Source organism: Poromitra crassiceps (genome assembly GCF_964638095.1).
Source record: "Poromitra crassiceps genome assembly, chromosome: 4".
In the NCBI taxonomy this organism is placed as follows: domain Eukaryota; kingdom Metazoa; phylum Chordata; class Actinopteri; order Beryciformes; family Melamphaidae; genus Poromitra; species Poromitra crassiceps.
The window spans coordinates 25,150,518-25,169,155 of record NC_139626.1 but is presented as its reverse complement, the minus strand read 5'-3'; the positions used below and the strand labels follow the sequence as shown (position 1 = coordinate 25,169,155).

The 18,638-nt window shown below is 43.4% G+C and overlaps 2 protein-coding genes across 2 annotated transcripts; both read left to right on the top strand.

Annotated features, from left to right (window-relative positions):
• Nucleotides 1-47: 47 nt before the first annotated feature.
• On the top strand, nucleotides 48-4,196 carry LOC310775452 (elongin-B-like). Its single transcript, XM_083635603.1, has 4 exons — nucleotides 48-122; nucleotides 846-980; nucleotides 1,648-1,756; nucleotides 3,115-4,196. The coding sequence occupies exons 1-4, from the start codon at nucleotides 120-122 to the stop codon at nucleotides 3,225-3,227; spliced, it is 360 nt and encodes a 119-aa protein (XP_083491729.1). The 5' UTR covers nucleotides 48-119; the 3' UTR covers nucleotides 3,228-4,196.
• A 467-nt stretch (nucleotides 4,197-4,663) lies between these two features.
• LOC310775439 (transforming growth factor beta-1-induced transcript 1 protein-like) lies at nucleotides 4,664-18,492 on the top strand. The gene is made up of 11 exons (XM_083635587.1): nucleotides 4,664-4,946; nucleotides 8,339-8,496; nucleotides 9,716-9,777; nucleotides 11,313-11,449; nucleotides 12,199-12,280; nucleotides 12,963-13,047; nucleotides 14,595-14,777; nucleotides 15,861-16,034; nucleotides 16,159-16,240; nucleotides 16,752-16,900; nucleotides 17,663-18,492. The coding sequence occupies exons 1-11, from the start codon at nucleotides 4,934-4,936 to the stop codon at nucleotides 17,927-17,929; spliced, it is 1,392 nt and encodes a 463-aa protein (XP_083491713.1). The 5' UTR covers nucleotides 4,664-4,933; the 3' UTR covers nucleotides 17,930-18,492.
• Nucleotides 18,493-18,638: the final 146 nt, after the last annotated feature.

The window sequence follows — 18,638 nt, the reverse complement described above, 5'->3', positions numbered from 1 at the left end:
GTGAATACACCATTCTGATCTTGTTTGCGCAATTTGCGCAGCGGCGGCGCAGTCTGGAGTTCAGTACACAACACAGGGCTGGCAACTGGCTACAGTGGCTAGCTAACTGACCACTTGAAATGGTAGGTTTCGAAGAAATGTTGTTTTCTTAGACTCGTTTTCGGAAATGAAAAATTGAATTAACATTGAGTAATTTGTAGGGGGTTTGTAACACCAACTATGCCATCTGTTACCGAATTGTTAACGTCACCTGATGTTTGCTAGCCAGCTAAGTTAGCTAACATTAGCTTCACCTGCCCCTCTGTAACGTTAGTTAGTTAGCTAGCAAGCTAGCTAGATAGGTAGCTTGCAGGCTAACCTTGAATGTGATGTAACGTTAGTCGCTAACCTAGTTATTCACGTTAACTACATTGCTATTTACTGTCGCGTTCAGTAGCATAACGTCGATTCATTTAACTGTCAGTTATGTTTTTAGCGGCTTTACAATCACATGTCTGTTTCTTATTAGCTAATTTAACGTTAGCTACCGTTGTTGCTAGCGTGTGGATTAATGAACGAACCAGTCCTTTATGATATGTAATGGTAGTAGACGGGTCACGGGAAAAAATTGCCTGACTAGCAAAACAACCAAATACGACCTCAGATACTTTCAATTGTCTAAACAGACATGCATAGGTTACACAGAGTTAAGTAAATAGCTGCTATAAACAGTTAAGACTTTACACAAATTAACGACTTGCCTTTTTTAAATGGAAGAAACTGAGATTATTGTCAGCAAATGTATGTGAATTATTGAGATTGTGCCAGAGAGCCATATAAATGGAACTAATACATCTGTCTTTCAGGACGTCTTCTTAATGATCCGGCGTCAGAAGACCACAATCTTCACAGATGCCAAGGAGTCCACCACTGTCTATGAACTGAAGCGTATTGTTGAAGGAATTCTCAAGAGAGCGCCTGAAGAACAGCGGCTTTACAAAGTGAGTTAGGGCCATATATGTTGTCACTGCCACCAAATTTAGGGTGTGTTCGTAAATGTCACTCCGAGCACCCAGAGCGCACTCTGGCACAAACTGGACCGTTCGTAAATTGAGGGCGCTGTTGGAATACATTGTTCGGTTATTCAGAGGATCACAATCTCGGAGTGGCAGAGCGCACTCTCGGCACTCAGTCTGAGGAGATGGAGCAGCAGAGTGCCTAGAGCACATGGACTGCTAAAATGGTTAAAAAACACAGGAAGAGAATGGAGGAGAGGAGCTGAGAGCAATATAAGAGTGAGCTGTTTATATGTGTAGCAATTAGCTAACTGCTAGCCAGTAGCCTGTGTTTCTAAAACTAATGACCCGTTAATTCATACAGAAAGAGCACACTGCCTCTTTGAACAGCCACACTCTCATTTTAGTGTAGAGCATCAGATTGGATTTACGAACGCACCCCTAACGAGTAGTTATTCCTGGTGGGTAACTGGCAACACATGCCACATTTACAGCTTTGGCATTTTACATCTCTTTTTCAATGTTGAATAAATGCCTCTTATTGGAAAGGTCTGGCCCATGTCTACATCCCCTCTGAACCAAAAGACATCATTCACTTGTGAGGCTTTCTTCTTCTTTTCCTGTGACATTATTTCCAACTCTTGTTCCCCAGGATGACCAGTTGCTTGAGGACAGCAAAACCCTTGGTGACTGTGGGTTCACCAACCAGACTGCCAGACCTCAGGCCCCGGCTACAGTTGGTCTGGCTTTCCGCATCAATGGTACGTTCAGGTTCAGCCCATGTGATTTCGGTGCTCAGAAGCATCAGGGATATCATGTCACTATGTTAGAGTGTTTTTGGGGTATTTCCTGTTTTTCTTCCTCTTCCCATTTTATTTGCATGATTTATGGAAAACATTTGTGCCTTTGTGGTCAGTTTATCTTTATTAATCTTGTTTAGGTGTTCAATCTTTGTAATGTGGTGCTGTGGTAGATAACTATGCAAATCAAGTTATTGTGGTGTGATAAGGATGCTCTTCTTATTCATCCTTAAAGAAAATACTCCTCTTACACTGGTAAATAAATATAATCAGTCTGTGTTCAATCAATCAATGCATTGCAAGTTTTATTTTGTGATGAAATATTGTAATTAACTTTTTTGTATCCACTTTATCTGAGCCTACCTCATCTACTTCTACAACATTTCCCAGAATTCCTTTCACCAACCATAGATACTGTGCCTTAAAGGGATAGTTCAGATTTTTTGACGTGGGGTTCTATGAGGTATGAGGCAGGCAGTTAGTGTACTACTACTACACACAGTACATTAGACCCCTCGCGTTCCCAGTTCAGACAAGTACAGACCGGCCGTGTCGGGTGTGCTGTTGTAAATGGGGCCATGAGAAAAACCATAATTATACACCTAAAAGAAGGCCCACATAAAGAAATCAATATCAGTGTACATGTACACTATATTTTGATCAATTTCAGCACTTTGCCGTCAAACAGCCCTTTCATTTGGCACTGCATTCTGCCATTCTCTCAACCGTAGAACTGCGATATTCCTATGCGCAAGCACTGTGCCGAGCACTGTATTAAGCCGCAGATCAGCTGTTTGCTGGGTCAGTCAGACTTTCAGCGGTTTATTGAACAACAAATAGGCTACAAGAAAGAAAAAAATAGTGATTATGATGGGGATGACGGGGGGGATCGTTGGTTCCTGAGAAACTAGTTAATGTGCCAAAATGCACCCAAAAATGACCAAACTCTTTTAGTTTCCTCTTGCATCTTTTCACACCAATGAATGCATTAACCCAGTGTTTCCCAAACTATGGGTCGGGACCCAATTTGGGCCGCGGACCTGTGGGGGGTGGGCCGCCAACTGGTCGTCATGGCAACTCATTACCGTATGTTTTTTTGCGAGTTTGGGTCCCAGGGAGACAAAATGTATCTTTTGGGTCCCAAGATGAAAAAGTGTGGGAACCCCTGCATTAACCAGTCTAGTGTTCTCTTTTAGCTTGGCAATAACTTAGGGAGCCAGTGCTTGTCCACCCACTACACCAGGTGTGTTACACTCAAGGCCAGGTGCAGCCCTGCTGTCATGACGCAGCTAATGTTTCTCGTATCCTCTGCCCTCCAGATGAGATGTTTGAGCAGCTGCAGGTTGAGGCCTTCTCCAGCCCCCCAGAGCTCCCTGATGTCATGAAGCCCCAAGACTCCGGTAGCACTACCAACGAGCAGGCTGTGCAGTGATGGGAGGGAGAAGAAAGGAGCAACGGAGGGAAGGATGGCAGTGGGGTTGTGTGTGGATTAACCGCAGTGGAGAAGTAGCGGGGTGGAGGATATGTACTATAATTTCAGCCGACGGATGGGGACATTATAGGTAACCAAGCCTATCCATGTTACCTTCATGCTATCATCCCAGCATCCCCCAATATGCTTCACACGTTCTTACTTTCCGGTAACCCTCTGATTTCCACATCACATGAGGCTCTGCTCCTTTACGTTGCTCTTATGCACCGACTGGCTCCAACTTTGGAAATGAGTGAGATGGTTGGTTTGGAGAGTGTGACTGTGTGTGTGCGTGTGACTTATATTATTATTATCATTATTATTTTGGAAAAGGTGAAGGGGGTAGTCGGTGTGTCACAGTGCTCTGGAAGTAACATGCATGGGTAAGGAGTCAGGTGTTTGAATCAGAAAACTGCATGAGCAAATTCTAGTGTAAAATGGACAAAGGCTTTATTTTCACAGAATCAGATACACCTTCAGCCTCAATGACAAACTGTATATTTTCACCTATAAATTTAGCCGGATTCTTCCAGTTTTGTTGTACATTTCTGAATTGATCTCAGTCACCTCATTTAGACCTGGGGAAAAAAATCAGTTATCAGTTCGTGTTATAGTTTTTTGTGTGTTTTATCTCTTCAATATGGACAAAGCAGTACATTTTCACTTTTCTGTCCTTTGTTGTATGTTTCATGCACTGAGACCAAAGGCAGGTACCTCTTGGACAAAGGAGGAATGGTTGTGTGGAGGACATTTGTCTGTGACAGATATACAGTATATTATACATGAGGAGATTGTCATGCTGTTAAACTTCGGTTTTGTAAAGCCACACATCGCCTCGTCACCAACACCAATGTGGGACATTGCACCTTCCCCTAATTACATAAACATAGCCTGTAACTGTGAGCTTAATTAAAGTTTTACTTTTCTTTTTTAACATTGTTGGCTGTTTTAATTCTTATCAGTATGTTTGTGTCAACATTATATAATGAATGCATAATTCCAGGGGTCAATGAAAGCCTTATTTTATTTATTAGTGCTAACAATGAAACATTTATGTTCAAAGCTCTTATTAATATGCCAAACATGGAGTGTGGGACTGTTGTAATTCTTTGAAATAACGGCAAATTAGGCTACATTATTATTATTGTTGGAGGTTGACATGTGTGGTCAAATGTTATCTGTTAATCATTTGGATGTATTTTCAATGAACACTGCCAAAAAAAAGTGTACAGGATATATTTCCAACATTCTGACACCGCTTCACAAGCGCATCATTTGCAACGCAGTCTACACTTTGGCAGTTTTTCGACACGACATAAAATCCCTAATTTTCTATCCCAAATATGGACTAGGAATGTCTAGGATGACGTCGTGTGTCCGGGGAATGCGGGGTTTGTAACCACATTGATTTAACTACGCCTTCTCCGAGGCGTTACACAGGAAGAGTGTCGTAGAGGAAAAAGAAACGGGACGCCCTCCTCTCCTCTCTCCTCCTCTTCCTCCTCTCTTGGCGGATAACGGTGTCCAAGAAGTTATTCAGGACCAACAGCAGACAATAGCTCCCGTTACCGACACGGGCTTTGATTACACCCGTTACAAGTTAATGCTGTCCACGTTCATATTTCCCCGCATCCAAAGGAAAACGCTCCGCTGAGACAGACCGTGCCATGGACGATTTGGGTATGTCTGTGTTATTACTGTTGTGCGTTTGAAGCGCTCTAACGGCATGTTGGGTTGATATCTTGAGGGGATCTTCGGAAAGGGGTGGAGTGAGCCCGGGGCAGAGGAAGGCTTATATGTTTATTCTGGTTATCAAAGCGTAGGCTACATTTTTGCTTCCGTCTTCAAGAGGAAATATATGGGAATGTAGCTACTATGGGGAGGAATACTGGCTCCCAGTGGGCTGATTATTACACTTTTAATTCCATGAAAAGTGGCACCCATCCTCGTTTATTATTTTCTTCACTGTGTTACTGTAAAATACATAATATATAATACCAGGGCTTTCATTCTGCTATGACATCTTAGGATGCATAGAGCTTGGTTACAACAATAAAACAACATTACTGTCATGCTGATAGGCTCATTTATTTTTCAAATAATTTGCTCCCATCCTCTGAGGTTTTGAAAAAGCTTGTGTTTTGCCTCACTACACACACACTCCCACGGGTAACACAAGAACTGTTACTACAGTATATCTGCCACATCGGCACTGAGTGTTTCCTGATGCACTGCAAATTCAATCAATCCTGTGTAAATTAGATCTAAAGACAACCACAGCAGGGCCTCCCCTCGTCCATTCATATTGACAAGTCAGGGATGGAGAGAAAGCCAGTATACTGGTCAATGTCTTCCATTTGGCTGGGGAACATCAAAGAGGATTGAGACTCTTATGATTGAGATGGCCACCAGGGAACATGATTGGTCCCGCCTTTCTAATACATATTGATAATATGGAAGGAATAATATAATTGAAGGAATAACCTCCCTTTTTTTTCTTTCTTCTATGGTAGACTATAGTGCTGGAAGCTGTTATTTGTGTTTGGGAATAGCTCTGGAAAAGCCCTGAAATAGCCCAGGGCCACACTGCTATTTCAAAAAGCCACAGAGTTCAATGAAAATAGAAAGGGTTTTTTGTCCCGGGAGAGTCAAACCATTTGCCCTCACTGGAGCCGTGCTCTCCAAGCAGTTTGTTTCAGAACCGGGGGATTTATGCTTTGCAAGCATTATGAGGAGCAATGGCTGGATGTAGCCAAGCACATCTGGATTGGATTGCACACAGTGAGAATCAGTTGCTGCGCTACTTAGCTTGAGTGTTCGTCAGACAGTGGCCATGTTTGGGACACTGGGTTTATGCTGTTGTCCAACCATGTTGTAAGTTTATGTATCGGAGCTGGCAAGGCTTTCGCTGAGACCACTTGTTAGGGAAGCCATGGCCAAGACAAACAAGTCGACAGGCAACTCTAAATATGGTCATCATTCCCATTGAGAGAAGTTCAGCTCCTTATATGAGCAGCAGTTCTGTGTGTGTGTGTGTGTGTGTGTGCGTGTGTGTGTGTGTGTGTGTGTGTGTGTGTGTGTGTGTGTGTGTGTGTGTGTGTGTGTGTGTGTGTGTGTGTGTGTGTGTGTGTGTGTGTGTGTGTGTAACAGCAGGAGAGAGAAGGGAGAAGGAGAGCATGTACTGTATAATGCACAAGGTTCTCACCACATGGTCGTACCAGACGTGTGAATCATCAGGGCAGGAGTCACCGCAGGGTTGAAGAGAGGCAGAGCCGACCAGTTGTGTTTAGGTTTAATACGTCTACAACTCAACCAGCTTAACTGTCTGTGCAAGTCTAATCCAAGCAGCTGTCCAGTAGAATGAAAAGAACAATTGATGAGAAGTTCAACAGTTCAACATTAGGGATTTATAATAGGCTATATACTAGTATTGAATATTGGGGTGATGGCAGACTGAGAAAGGATAGCAGAGTGAGAGAACTTTCTCAATGCTACAAACTTTTTACCAAGACATGGAAATCAAAGAAGATTGACTTGATTTTCTGTCCCCTGAGACATGATTATGAATTAGAGGCTATACAAAAAATAAACTTTAAACTTGTCTTTTCATCTGTCTAAGGGAGAGAGATTGACTGTATGGCCGACTATTTGCTGAAAACGAACAATTACTTAGTATCAGCAGTGAAAAAAGGTATGAGTGCAACCATGGCAACGTCAACAGCAGCCTCTCGAATAAAAGTAACAGTCCTTAACTAGAAGTTCAGACGTCCTCTACATACTCTGGTTGGGTTTTTAGTCACACATTCAAGGGACTTGTCCACAATGATGTCATGCAGCTGGAAAGCCAAACACTTGAGAGAGTTTAGTTTCTGGACAGCTTCCACTTTGGCATGGTGTTCATGATGGAGAGGGGCGGGTGGGGGCTGGACTTTAGATATCAGTTGCCAAACAGTCTTCCTCCTCTGCTTCCTTTTCATACTGGCATGTCTGGATACGAACGCTGAGATGTTTGTAACTTCAATGTGTTACTGTGTTGTTTATTGTTTATTATCTCTGGGTTATGCCGATTCCAACTGTCCTGTCTTCTGACCGATCGGTGTCTGAGGATGCTCCTTTGCTGTCCTTCATGTCATGTCTTGATATGTGTTGGCTGAGTTGCTGCTGCGTTATTGGTCACTGAGGCTGTCTGTCTGTCTCCTCAGGAGTGCCTGACCCACCTAACTACCCTCTCAGTCCTCGTATTGTTGTCTTTGGTACGTAATTGTCTCTCTGTGTGTTTCAGTTATCTCCTTGTCTGTCCTTGTCTTGCCTACATATGTCCTGTCTATCATGCTGTCATTCTGTTTTCCTCTCCATCTTTTTATATCGCATGGTTTTCAACTCCATTCCTGCGCTTGCTTTTTTAAATATCTCGTGTATCTAACAAACTGAAAACGCTGTCAGTGACGGACATAAATGTACAGTTTTATTATGGAGTCGGAAACCATCTTGGGTAACACTTTATTTGAATCTTCCACCTATAGAGAGTCTACAGAATATTTGTAACATTTCAACAGTTTATTTGTTGAGACTATATGTGACAATTCATAAACATACCAACATATTTTGAAAACATACGTTTTGACTCTGAAGAAGACACCTTTGTGTCGAAACGTCAGTCTTTCTTTGTTTGCACCTATTAAATTGCCTAACTTTGACCGTGTGCTCCAGATCTCATTTTTCACTTATACCAACATATTCTCAGAGTAATTGATGAGAATCAGATCTGTGATAGGGTAGCAAACAGAATCTGTTAACTAATTAGCTCTTCAAATGTGACATACAGTATACTCTGTGTACTCTTTGTAGGTGGACTATTCAAATAAAGTGTTATCCCATCTTGAAGTCCCACCACAAACCCAACCAGAACCTAATCTTGAATCATAACTCTAAGCACATGTCCATTACTTCCATTCTGTTATATGTCATCTATTTCACGCTTCTGTTTCTGGCCCATTTTCTCTGTGTCTACCTGTCTGTCACTCTGTCTGTCTTTCTCTCTCTCCCTCTGTCTCTCGATGTCTCTCTCTCAGATGCCCTCCTTGCGGACCTGGAGAACACTGGCTCTCCACTGGCCAGGTGTCCCGTCCTGCTGACGTCAGACCCGCCACCAGCCGTTGAATCTACCGCTGCTCCGTCCCAGGACGCTGCCCAGGCCCGGCCGCCACCCCCCGCCTACACCCCCCAGCAGGTAGAGGATCGCCAGCCAATTGCTCAATTGCCAATACAGATTCTGAGTATCTATCTGCCAATTGCTTTGAGCATCTGACCATTGCTTGTACTGATACAGAGAAACAAATACTCCACCCCCATTGGATAAGAAGGGACGCAGAGCCTACGTTGCAGCCTACAACATGAACCTTTTGCCACACTGTTTCCCATTACTGACATAAACAACGTTTTTCACAGAGCCGTAGTAGCATATTTTGTTGAATATATAAAATCACATCTATAGCATGACATATTGATCAGTTGATGTCAATGGATCAGATAATGACAATGACTCGGGCTATTATTGTTATTAGGTTATATAAAGGTCACTCTGTGTCTGAGGCTCTCTGAGCCCATAACAGCGCCTGTTATATGACAAAACAAAGAGAATGTCCAGTAACAAATTAGACTCCTTAACTGGAACCAGCCAGATCTAATTGTTCCTGTCGAAGTCCCGGGAAGGGATTATTATCTTCCCTGGACAGTAGCTGCTGTAGATAAGGATCGGAAGCTGCTCCCTTCACATAATCGATTGTTGCTGCCTTTCTTTCATTCTGTCATTTCATTTGGATCATCAGTTTCATACACACGTTGTCGGTCTTTATGAGAGCTGGGGCAGGCAGACAACCAATTAGATAGCAGTCAATGGCTACATTCCTGCGATCACCAGTTATTCAGTTACATTGTTGTGGAGAAACATCAACGTTATGTGATCAAAATGTTACACCTACCTTTTAAATCTATAATACTGTTGCTTTTATTTTAGAAATCCCCCCAAAATTCTCACAAAGGTGTGAATGTGTTATTGATCAAATCCAGACAGTAACCAAGCAACAAGCCTACAGAGCATGCTGAACCAACATAACTAGAGAAATTGATGACATCATTATAGTCTGGCATCATGAGTGTTTCTTGGAAGGACGACAGGGGGCGACATGCCCAAAACTGACTGTAGCAACAGGTGAATGAGATGAGTTAGTGTAAAGTCCTCCTAACCTCTTTCAGCTTTGAGACGGTATGAATTAAATCACTCTTGAGTTCTGTGACTACATGAGTAAAATCTGTTTCTCATTGTTTCTGCCCTTGGGAAACACACCAAGACCATGTAATTATCCTCTGTGAATTAATCTTCAGGGTGGGTTCTTCTTTTAATAACTCTTTGTCATTGTAAAGGTGTCATCTTCTATGTTGTCTCTCAGACTGTTTCCGCTGCAATGAAGTCCAACGGCTCTCAGAGCTCCAACCCAGACAAACTATACAGGTAACTGCTTCCCTGATTCTGAACCCCTATTATATGAGGTCTTAGGTTAATCAAGTCTATAATGTAGTTCTCCTTAACTGAACAGAGTGTCTATTCGTACCCGGGTATGAATAGACATGTCGTGCGGCAGATGCTATTTGTACCCCGTATTTACAAAGCACACCACCACTTTTCTAGCAGGTATGCACACAAGCAGAGAGAGAGAGAGACTTCCTCTCTTTCTCTCTCCCGGAGAGACAATTTGTAGTTAGAGTGGAAAGCGTGGCTCAGTGGTTAGCACTGTTGCCTCACACAGCAAGAAGGTCCCGGGTTCGAACCCCGGTCTGTCCCAGGTCCTTTCTGTGTGGAGTTTGCATGTTCTCCCCGTGTTCGTGTGGGTTTTCTCTGGCAAAAAATAACTGGATTTGTTCTCCGGGCCCTGCACTGTGGCTGCCCACTGTTCCTAGCTCTAGGAAGGTTCCTAGTAGAGGATGGGCCAAATGCAGGAGATACATTTCCCCATGGGGATAAATACAGGATAACTTCACTTAACTTTTAAAGTGTCTTGAGAACTATTTTCTGCATTCTGTACAAGCTGAAGATTAGAGACTGATTTTTGACTACGGTAAGTTACTTTGCAATGTTACTGTCTGTGTAGAGTAACTCATTACTTATTACACTACTTTTGCCCTACTTTCACAAAAATAACCGCAGAATGACACTACCATCCCGAAAAAATAATTTCAACCATCTTGAAGTGAGTGTAAACCATCCAAAATTAAAAATATTATTCTTTTACTATGCTATTGACATCTATAGTGGTTATTATTAGTAGTTTTCATTAGTATTAATTAGTTTTAATTATTATAAGCGGCTTAGAACTAGTGTAGGTTAAACATAGCATAATCCCCTCTCTAATAATATTTTCTTCTGTGAAGTTTCTCACCAAAAATTTGCTACATTTTACAAGATTACATTGGAACACATGTAACTCAATGCAACCTAACGAGGAGCTGACAGCAGCTCAGTTTCAAGTTGTAACTCACGTTATTTGTCAAAGTAACAGGTATAATAGTACTGAAATGCTATTGTATAATAAGTTATATTACTGCGTTACTGCTGAAAGTAATATATTACCTGTAATATATTACTTTTGTAATGCGTCACCCCAACACTTGATTTTTGATATAGTGCTCAAATGGAAGAAACAGGACTGTGTTAATTATATTAATTTCATACATTTTAAGAGGTTCCTCACGGTCTGTGTGTCTGTCTGTCTGTCTGTCTGTCTGTCTGTCTGTCTGCCTGCATGTCTGTCTCTCTGCCTGTCTGTCTCTCTGTCTGTCTGTCTGCCTGTCTGTCTCTCTGCCTGTCTGTCTGTCTCCCTGCCTGTCTGTCTCTCTGTCTGTCTGTCTGCCTGTCTGTCTGTCTCTCTGTCTGTCTGCCTGCCTGTCTGTCTGTCTGCCTGTCTGTCTCCCTGCCTGTCTGTCTGTCTGCCTGTCTGTCTCTCTGTCTGTCTGCCTGTCTGTCTCTCTGCCTGTCTGTCTGTCTTACAGCACAGTGTGTAAGCCACGCTCCCCCCGCGCAGCAGACCCCCCGCCAGCCTTCTCCTCATCCTCGCTGTTGGGAGGAGGGCTGAGTGAACTGGACCACCTGCTGCAGGAGCTGAATGCTACCCAGTTCAACATTACAGGTTGGTGTGTGTGTGTGTGTGTGTGTGTGTGTGTGTGTGTGTGTGTGTGTGTGTGTGTGTGTGTGTGTGTGTGTGTGTGTGTGTGTGTGTGTGTGTGTGTGTGTGTGTGTGTGTGTGTGTGTGTGTGTGACTGTGTGTGTGTGTGTGTGTGTGTGTGTGTGTGTGTGTGTGTGTGTGTGTGCGTGTGCGTGTGCGTGTGCGTGTGCGTGTGTGTGTGCGTGCATGCGTGGTCATACCAGAGGCACGGCACTGATCTGGATGAGGAGGTGGGCTTGCTCCAGGTCTCCGTACTGAAGCAGGTAGAGCTTGTATGGGTCATACAAGGCGCTGACCAGCTCATTCACCTTCAGCAGGTTGTTCTCACCTGCAGGAAGCACAGACAGAACATAAGCATGTGAATTCACCTCATTTGCACCATCTACACTGTCTATTCTATAGTTTCCTTGTTGTGGCCATGGTGTGTGTGTGTGTGTGTGTGTGTGTGTGTGTGTGTGTGTGTGTGTGTGTGTGTGTGTGTGTGTGTGTGTGTGTGTGTGTGTGTGTGTGTGTGTGTGTGTGTGTGTGTGTGTGTGTGTGTGTGTGTGTGTGTGTGTGTGTGTGTGTGTGTGTGTGTGTGTGTGTGTGTGTGTGTGTGTGTGTGTGTGTGTGTGTGTGTGTGTGTGTGTGTGTGTGTGTGTGTGTGTGTGTGTGTGTGTGTACATGCTGACTCTGAGGTGAATCTTGTCTGAATAACTTCTTTTTTTTGTCAGATGAGATCCTGGCCCAGTTCCCTTCCACAAAGAAGGATGAGAGGGACAAGATTAAGGACAAGGCCACAAATCCTTCCGCCAGGTACCCACTCCTTGACTAATCTAGTCATATCTAAAGAAGCAAACGACATATAGTATTATAATTCCAGTGGGTGTCCGGGTAGTGCAGCGGTAGATTCGGCCTACCAACACGATGGTCACAGGTTCGAGCCCCACAGGCCTGGCGCCAGCCCACTACAGCAGATAGGGTGTTGAAACACCGAAAGGGGGCGACAATGTAACACAAAGTACTCCCAGCTAGGAGCTGCAGCAGCTAGTTGCCTTATAGAGCAATGAGTCTGGAAGTAGCATGTTGGATCTTCAGGGGAAGGTCTGGGGTTAAGAAAAGTTTATGTGAGTGGTAATTTGTGTTCAGCAGGATAATCTTCACAAACATGAATCACTTTTATGACTTTGACCAATACTGTATGTCCGGGACTTCCGCCTTCCGCCTACAAAAATATGTCATCCCTGCGGCACTCTATTCAGTAGTTTTACCGTGAATGCAGATTTTGTAACAAATCTCAAGTTGTAGTGCACACGAACAGCTGTAAACATACAGCACATCTACTGTAACTAACGATCCAGAACTTGCCTAAGTGCATTGAACTCTATATTTTATTTAAGGCTTTTTTTTCTTTTTTTTCTTTTCTTTTTAGGTTAGATCAGTTGAAACTTTAATGATCCAGTGGGGAAAAACAAGACTTGTCTCTCTTGTATTCCAGTTCTGCAAAGCCTTCGGCGACCTCGGCCACACTGGAGCTGGACAAACTCATGGCCTCTCTGTCTGACTTCAGGGTCCAGAGCACAGTAAGAGTCCACACGACTGCATGTGAATGACGCATTGTGCCGAAACCTGCCCACTGCTAATCCGATTTATACCCACAGTTGCGTTCAAGATGCGATTTCTAGAGCATACACTGCAGTGGGGTTGTTTACAGTTTGCCTCCAGCTGCTGCAGCCTTCGGCAGGGCTTAGCCTACATCGATTCACGGTGGATTCACAAAGACATTCCCTTGACCTCATGATGACAATAGTGTTCCTGTGCAGCCTGGCCCCAGTGCAAGCATGGAAGAATACATCAGTCAGCGGATATAGTCTGATGGTGCAGAAAGAGATTTCCCAACTGCAAAAATAGCTTGACATAGCTTTAAATCAGAGCTATAGATCTACATTTGATATGCCGTATAAATTATACTCATTATACTGACGCTACTAGATTATACGGTATACTCTAGTAGGGTCAGTATTTGGATAGTCCAACGTTGATGCTCAACTTTCTATCAGGTGGCTTTAATGTGTCACAAAAAAGTCGAATGAGTTTTAAGTGGCATAATTGTGTGAAAACGAGTCTATATGTATTCAGTGTCTAGGATAGGGTTAATTTTAGGAAGCACCAGTTAGTTGCTTCTAAACTTTGACGCTGGTCAGTGGGCAGGGGGTCAGTAAGCCGCTTTTGTGCCTTTAACTATGCCTCATTATTAGGGATGTCACAATATATCATCCCACAATATATCGCGATATCAAAACGTGACAATATGTATCGTTGAGATGAAATCTCATATCGTGAGAAAAAGAAGCTGAACATGGTGGCACTGATCTGCATCTGATTGCATGCTCGCTCTCCTTTTCATTGCTTTGTTTGAACAGACGAGGGACGTTAAAGACACGGAGGATGAAAATGGTGAAATTACTCAAATTAGCGTGGAGGATGCCCCCTCAACTTACAAATCAATCGCAAAAAATATTGTTAAAATATCGTATCGCATCGTTATCGTGAACCCAATATCGTGTATCATATCGTATCGTGAACTGAGTGTATCGTGACACCCCTACTCATTATGGATGGCCAGGCCTAACCTTGCTGTTGGTTTGTGCTCGTACAATAACACATTGCTCAATAGAGCCTAGTCCTAATACAACAGTGGATGTAATCATGTAAATGAATTATCCTGGCATTGGTAAGCTTCCCAGGTTATGGATGTGTTTATAATTACATTGATGTGTATTATTGTAACAGCAGTTTTATTGACTTTCTTTTATGTTTGACAAAAAGCCATCTTTCTCTCTATCTCTCTCTCTCTGTCTGTCTCTCTCTCTCTCTCTCATCCCTCTCTTCCTTCCTTCCTTTCTACTCTGTCTGCATTCTCCCACTCACCACACATTTCATCACTGTACTTCACACACCCACAAGTGTATCACTCACTCACACACACACACACACACACACACACACACACACACACACACACACACAGGGCGGTTCATTTCAGTCGATGTGTAAGCTCTTGGGTGAATTGAAATCCCAGAGACCGATGCGTCACGTTACGTGTCATGTGTTCCTCGTCTCCTCCCAGCCAGCTGCACCTGTCAGTCCAGTGGTCACGGTGCCGCAGCAGCCCGCTGCACCGCCACAAGCCTCATCTGGCGGCTCATTGGACAGCATGCTGGGGCTCCTCCAATCAGACCTGAGCAGACAAGGAGTTCAAACGTCCTCTAAAGGAACCTGCTCAGCCTGTCAGAAGCCGGTAGTAGGGCAGGTGAGTTTTGATGGAGACCTTTAATATAGACAGAGACACCCCAACTTCCAGTCACTTCCTGTATCTGTGCCACAGAGGTTTCGCCACTGCTACGCCCCCTTAGGAGACTGGTCAGCCAATGAAGTTTCATACCATTGACAGACAGCCAATCACAAGCTGATAACCACGCCCATATAGGAGACCATATATATATATATATATATATATATATATATATATATATATATATATATATATATATATATATATATATATATATATATATATATATATATATATATATATGTGTGTGTGTGTGTGTGTGTGTGTGTGTGTGTGTGTGTGTGTGTGTGTGTGTGTGTGTGTGTGTGTTTTGTAAGTAGAGTTAACAAGATAGCTACTTCTAAACTTGTACTTAAAGCTGTCCCAGGCAAGATTTTAATACACCTGCTCTATCAAAATAAATTGCAGAGTGGGGCGGCAATAGAGAAGGCGAAGAAGTCGATGAGCATCAATTGCTCGAGGAAGGATCGGCTTTTACAGAATGTAGGGAAACAGTGGATGGATAAATCCAGAAGGAGGCGGTAATGCAGCATAAAGGATGCCAACTGCCATAAAACACCACAGAAGAAGAATTAGAGAAGGCCATGTCATCCCCCCTAATTGAAACTATAGATTTGTCCAGTTTGCCCAAATTAAATTGTGGTGTTGGGGATGGACACTGGAGGGAAATCCTCTCCGTTAACAGGAGGGAGGTGATTAATTGAAATTTAGGAGGGAAATAACTGTCCGACCAGAGAAAGCTGAACTCATCAACATTCAATCTTTTGCCTCTATTCTCTGTGATATAAAGCATCACAGAGCGGCTGGAGTTGTTTAACATGAGTATGCTGTTTGTAGTTTCCTTACCTCTCGCTGCCCTTTGGTGCCGGTGTGCTGCCAACACGCACACTTTCCTCCAACAGCTTGAATGAGTTTCACCCTCATGTCAGCGGTCGTTTGACGAGAGGAAGCGTCACGTCTTTCCAATGGAGGCGATCCCACTTGCGAGGAAGCTCTTGGTACATAGACCCGCTGACTGACCTTTGCCTGTTTCCCGTCCAGGTGGTGACGGCTCTGGGGCGGGTGTGGCACCCAGAACACTTTGTGTGCACGGAGTGTGAGACGGAGCTGGGCAGCCGCAACTTCTTTGAGAAGGACGGGCGGCCGTACTGCGAGGCTGACTACTTCACTCTCTACTCCCCCCACTGTGCACACTGCAACAAGCCCATACTCAATGTGAGAGCCGTGTGTGTGTGTGTGTGTGTGTGCTTGCTTCGACTTTAACCGCTCTTAAAAACAGCCTGACACCACCTACAGCATTAAAAGTCATAAACCTTTTTTCCCCCCTCTCATCGTTTAGAAAATGGTCACCGCTCTGGACAAGAATTGGCACCCGGAGTGTTTCTGTTGCGTCAAGTGCAGCCGAGCGTTTGGAGAGGAAGGTAATGGGCAGCGCACACATCCTGTCTGGACTCCTCCAACACACACAACCGTGGAAAATAAGGAATGCAGTGGGTCTTTGTTGCATATAGCCCTAAAAAATACCCTAACTTCCTCCCAAACATACAGATTTATATACAGAATTTTACTTGGAGTCATGATTTCAGCCATTAATTAATCATAGATTGGAGAGGAAAGGTATTCATTTGCTTAATTGCAATTAATTCACAACATAAGAACAGTAGGTGTGGTGGGTCACTGTGCTTTAAGTAAGTACAGTTTTTAGTATTGCTTTCAAAGGAGCTCTGCTGTCCCATGGGCTAAATTCTTCCACGCTGCCAAAATAAATGCATAAATACTAAATCCTTTTGGCATTTTGCTGTTGGTCAAATGTAAAGCTTTCACTTCAAAACAACTGTTATCTGCATCGTCTCTTAGGGATTGACATTGTTTAGTCCATTTCATTTTTGCCAAACTATGAACTGTGTCAAACTGTGAGCACGTCTCCTTCAGGTTTCCACGACCGCGAGGGCCAGCAGTACTGCCAGCAGTGCTTCTTGACTCTGTTCGCCTCCCGCTGTCAAGGCTGCAGCCAACCCATCCTGGAAAACTACATCTCAGCTCTCAGCTCCCTCTGGCACCCACAGTGCTTTGTATGCAGGGTGAGTTCGTGTCGATGGTTTGCGAGCTGTATCCGTGATCATATTGATTACCATTACCAAACATTTGCTCAGTGGTTCACGCTGTCGCCTCACCGCAAGAAGGACCAGGGTTTGATCTCCGGCGCTTTCTGTGTGCAGTTTGCATGTGGGTGTCCTCTGGATACTCCAAGTCAGGTGGATCGGAGACTCTAGATTGGCCATGTAGGTACATCATGGCTATGAGTGTGAGTGTCTGTGTTAATCCTGTGATGGACTGGCAAACATTCACGTAAAAAAGATTTCCCCTTTTTCAGATTTGTGTCATTTGATGATAGGGCTGCACAATTCTGTATATATACTGTATATATATCTCCTTTTATTTTTTATTATATAAAAGTGAGCAAGTGGGCAATATCTGTCTGCTGTCTGTCTGTTTCCATTTTTGTCCCACTGATGATGTCACAAGGCCTATGACATCATCAGTGCCTATGACATCATCAGTGATGTCATAAGATGATTTTGGTCAATAATGATGTCACAATATCTATGACATCATCAGTGATGTCATTAGTCATCTTATGAATTCACTGATGATATCATAGTATCTTAGTATAGAGCTCAACAGTCACGTGACATTTATTTCTCCGGAAGTGAGTTTCCCATTGTCTACGGAGAAAATTAATCGGAAACTCACTTCCTTTGTTCCACTGTTCAGCTCTATATCCGAGTTGTAACTCTAAACGTGAGTGAATTACACTTCCTGTCTCGTCCCTCTGTCTGCAGGAGTGCTACTGCCCCTTTGTCAATGGCAGCTTCTTTGAGCACGAGGGGCAGCCGCTGTGCGAGGCCCACTACCACCAGTCCCGCGGCAGCGTGTGCCAGGCCTGCCAGCAGCCCATCCTGGGCCGCTGCGTGACCGCCATGGGGGCCAAGTTCCACCCGCACCACCTCGTGTGTCACTTCTGTCTCAAGCCGCTGAGCAAGGGCTGCTTCAAGGAGCAAGAGAACAAGCCCTACTGCCACCCCTGCTTCATCAAACTCTTCGGTTGAGGACGTTGACCAGCTGTGTGATCCCCCTATAAGGTCACCATGTGAAGCTGTATGACTCGGCGAGTGAGGGTGGAGCTGGTCTCTTTCTGGGTTTGACGAATATTAGAGTTGAGAAAGGGAGGGGAAGAAAGAGATGATAGTTAGACAAACCAATTTTATACTGTTTATTTGATAGGGAGGTTAAAAAAAAGTGGACTGTATTTAGAGAAATCTGACATCAGTTAGAATGAGACAAAATGAATGAAACCGTGATTTTGAAGGTTTGTAAAATTGCCAAATGATTTCATGTTCATGTATGTAAAATCATTTACATACTGTATTGATTCAAATTGAATATTGACAAGTGAATTATTTTGCAAAAAGGTAAAAAAGAAGGAACAGTAGCCTACATCAATGAAGGACTTGTACTGTGCAAGGAAATCCCTTTAATATATTTGCTTTACATTGCAAAAAGTATAAATGTCACTGCTATTGCATTTATATACTGTGTATTGTCTGCTATAATGATGTTTTGTGTAACAAACTAAGCTATCATATATTTGTTCAAAGATTTTGTGTTATTCCTTCACCATTTCTCTATGCAATTATCTAAAAAATAATTCCAAAGAATAAAATAAAAACTATTTCTCTTGCCGTTGCATGAGTGAATTAATCAAGGGTGAACACAGTAAACCTGTGTGGTGTTGGAAGTAGTTGGAAGTGTGCTCAT